The 2,500-nt window shown below is 42.0% G+C and overlaps 1 protein-coding gene across 4 annotated transcripts in view; it reads left to right on the top strand.

The window, feature by feature from the left end:
- The window catches only part of LOC128603488 (oligophrenin-1), a 31,895-nt gene that overhangs the window by 8,162 nt on the left and 21,233 nt on the right, over positions 1-2,500 (top strand). For all 4 annotated transcript variants that reach the window (XR_008385019.1, XM_053617966.1, XM_053617967.1 and 1 more), the window contains exons 11-13: positions 635-710; positions 1,813-1,846; positions 1,993-2,055. Coding sequence is in view for 3 of the 4 variants with exons in the window: in XM_053617966.1 (XP_053473941.1) it covers positions 635-710; positions 1,813-1,846; positions 1,993-2,055 (173 nt within the window). In the remaining variant the exon portion in view is untranslated. The remainder of the gene's footprint in view (positions 1-634; positions 711-1,812; positions 1,847-1,992; positions 2,056-2,500) is intronic.

Genomic DNA, 2,500 nt, shown 5'->3' with positions numbered 1-2,500 from the left:
GTAAATGTTTCTCAACCATTTCCTTATATTTCAGTTTAGCAGTTTTAATAGAAACCTCTCCATTGACCTCCTTTTTCTTCCAAACTCTGAGCCGCTGTACAAAACTCTCTCTTTAAAACCTCCTCGAGTTCATTAGGGGTAGTTGGATTAGAGTGAGATGGTGATGATGATGGTGATAATGGTGGTGGTGATGATGATGATGATGATGGTGATAATGGTGGTGGTGATGATGATGATGATGATGGTGATAATGGTGGTGGTGATGATGATGATGATGATGGTGATAATGGTGGTGGTGATGATGATGATGGTGATGGTGATAATGGTGGTGGTGATGATGATGATGATGATGGTGATAATGGTGGTGGTGATGATGATGATGGTGATGGTGATAATGGTGGTGGTGATGATGATGATGATGCTGGTGGTAATGATGATGATGGTGGTGATGATGGTTATTTTGATGGTTGTGATGGTGATGATGGTTATGTTGATGGTTGTGATGGTGGTTTAGATGGTGATGATGGTTATTTTGATGGTTGTGATGGTGATGATGGTTATTTTGATGGTTGTGATGGTGATGATGGTTATGTTGATGGTTGTGATGGTGATGATATTATATGTTCATGTCCAGGCCATTGGTGACTCTGCAGGCAATGTCTGAGTGCAACAGGAAGCAGTGGATGGAGGCGATGGATGGAAAAGAACCCGTGAGTTTTAAATAAACTCTTCTCTATTAGCTGTTTCTGTGGTGGGTTCTACAGCGTGCTGCAGTGTACATTCAACAAAGAAACTAGGGGACAGGGACTAGTGGAGCTAGGGAACAGTGGGAACTGGGGAACAGAGGGAACTGGGAAACAGAGGGAAGTGGGGAAAGTGTGGAACAGAGGGAATTGTGGGAGCAGAGGGAATTGTGGGAGCAGAGGGAATTGGGGAACAGAGGGAAGTGGGGAAAGTGTGGAACAGAGGGAATTGTGGGAGCAGAGGGAATTGTGGGAGCAGAGGGAACTGGGGAAAGTGTGGAACAGAGGGAATTGTGGGAACAGAGGGAACTGGGGAACAGAGGGAACTGGGGAACAGAGGGAACTGGGAAACAGAGGGAACTGGGGAAAGTGTGGAACAGAGGGAATTGTGGGAACAGAGGGAATTGTGGGAACAGAGGGAACTGGGGAACAGAGGGAACTGGGAAACAGAGGGAATTGGGAAACAGAGGGAAGTGGGGAAAGTGTGGAACAGAGGAGAAGAAGGATTTTACTTCAGTGTTTTGTTTGTTCACTTTGTTTATTAGGCTGCAGTTTTCACTTCCTGGTTTTATGATCTGTGAACTTTTTTTTGTTGTCTTTGGTATTAAACTACAGTAATAACAGTAATAAATAATAAATAAACAATAAAGTGTCTGAATAAAGAGAGAATTTAGACTCACTTTAATCCACTGACTGCAATAAAGTGGAGTTTAATGTCCTGTTCACTCCGTCAGTAAAACTCTAATCGCACTTTACGCTTCAATTTGTTTTCATTTTTATTTTTATTTTCCTCTGATGGTGTTTTAAAGCGCCGTGCTACTTCATGTCCCACTGAACAGCAAAACAATGCTGAGAGGTGCTGCTGCTGCTGCTGCTGCTGCTGGTTTTCTTCATTTCTTCTTCCTGACAGTTTCTTCTGGTGGTTTGAAGTGGGCGGGGCTAGGGCAGGAACCCGTTCTAATATAATAATATTGCAACCAGTTGTAATATAGCAGTATAACTTTCTGTTCACTTTAAGCTCACTTTCTGTCAGCTGAACTGTGTATTTTCTTTTTTCTTCCCCGTATAGATTTATTATTCCCCGATTCAGAAACAAACTGAAAGTATGTAACTCTTTTCAATAACTTGTGTTTTCACGTTCACTTTCAAAGTGTTGAATATTAGATGCTGCTGTTTTAGTTCAGAAATGCTAAGCATCTGATTTACGCGTGTTTTTATGTTTATTTGTTTGTTTTGTTTTGGTCTCCAGTGGAACTGAACGCGGTCGGATTCAAGTTTGTGAGGAAATGCATCAACGTTGTGGAGGCGAAAGGTGACTGCACTAACCTGTCTGTGTGTCGATGATGATGATGATGATGATGATGATGAACTGATTTATTATCGGAAAGTGTTTACAGTACGTTTAACCTTTAATCAGTAAAAGGGTTTTTAACATCTCATTAACATGGAAATGAATTTACGGAGTTTCTGACGTCTGTGGAAAAGCAGACTTACACTGAATTAACTGTAGACTCCAAAGACACTGGCGAACCTGATTAACCTGTATCTTTCCAATATGGCCGACGTGTTGACGTGGCTCCGTCGCTTAGCAACAGCGGTGGTTTACTTGTCTGTGCTGAGTTCCAGAGGAAAACAGGAAGCATCTGCTTTTCATTTCTCTTTTATCTAGAGAGAGTGTTTCCTATCTGGGGTTTGTTGAGGGGAATTAGAGATAACCAACAATACATACACACACACACACACACACACACACAGAC

The sequence above is a fragment of the Ictalurus furcatus genome, chromosome 28 (genome assembly GCF_023375685.1).
Source record: "Ictalurus furcatus strain D&B chromosome 28, Billie_1.0, whole genome shotgun sequence".
NCBI classification, from domain to species: domain Eukaryota; kingdom Metazoa; phylum Chordata; class Actinopteri; order Siluriformes; family Ictaluridae; genus Ictalurus; species Ictalurus furcatus.
Note: the sequence above shows the minus strand (reverse complement) of the source record. Positions and strands in the feature narration are given on the sequence as shown.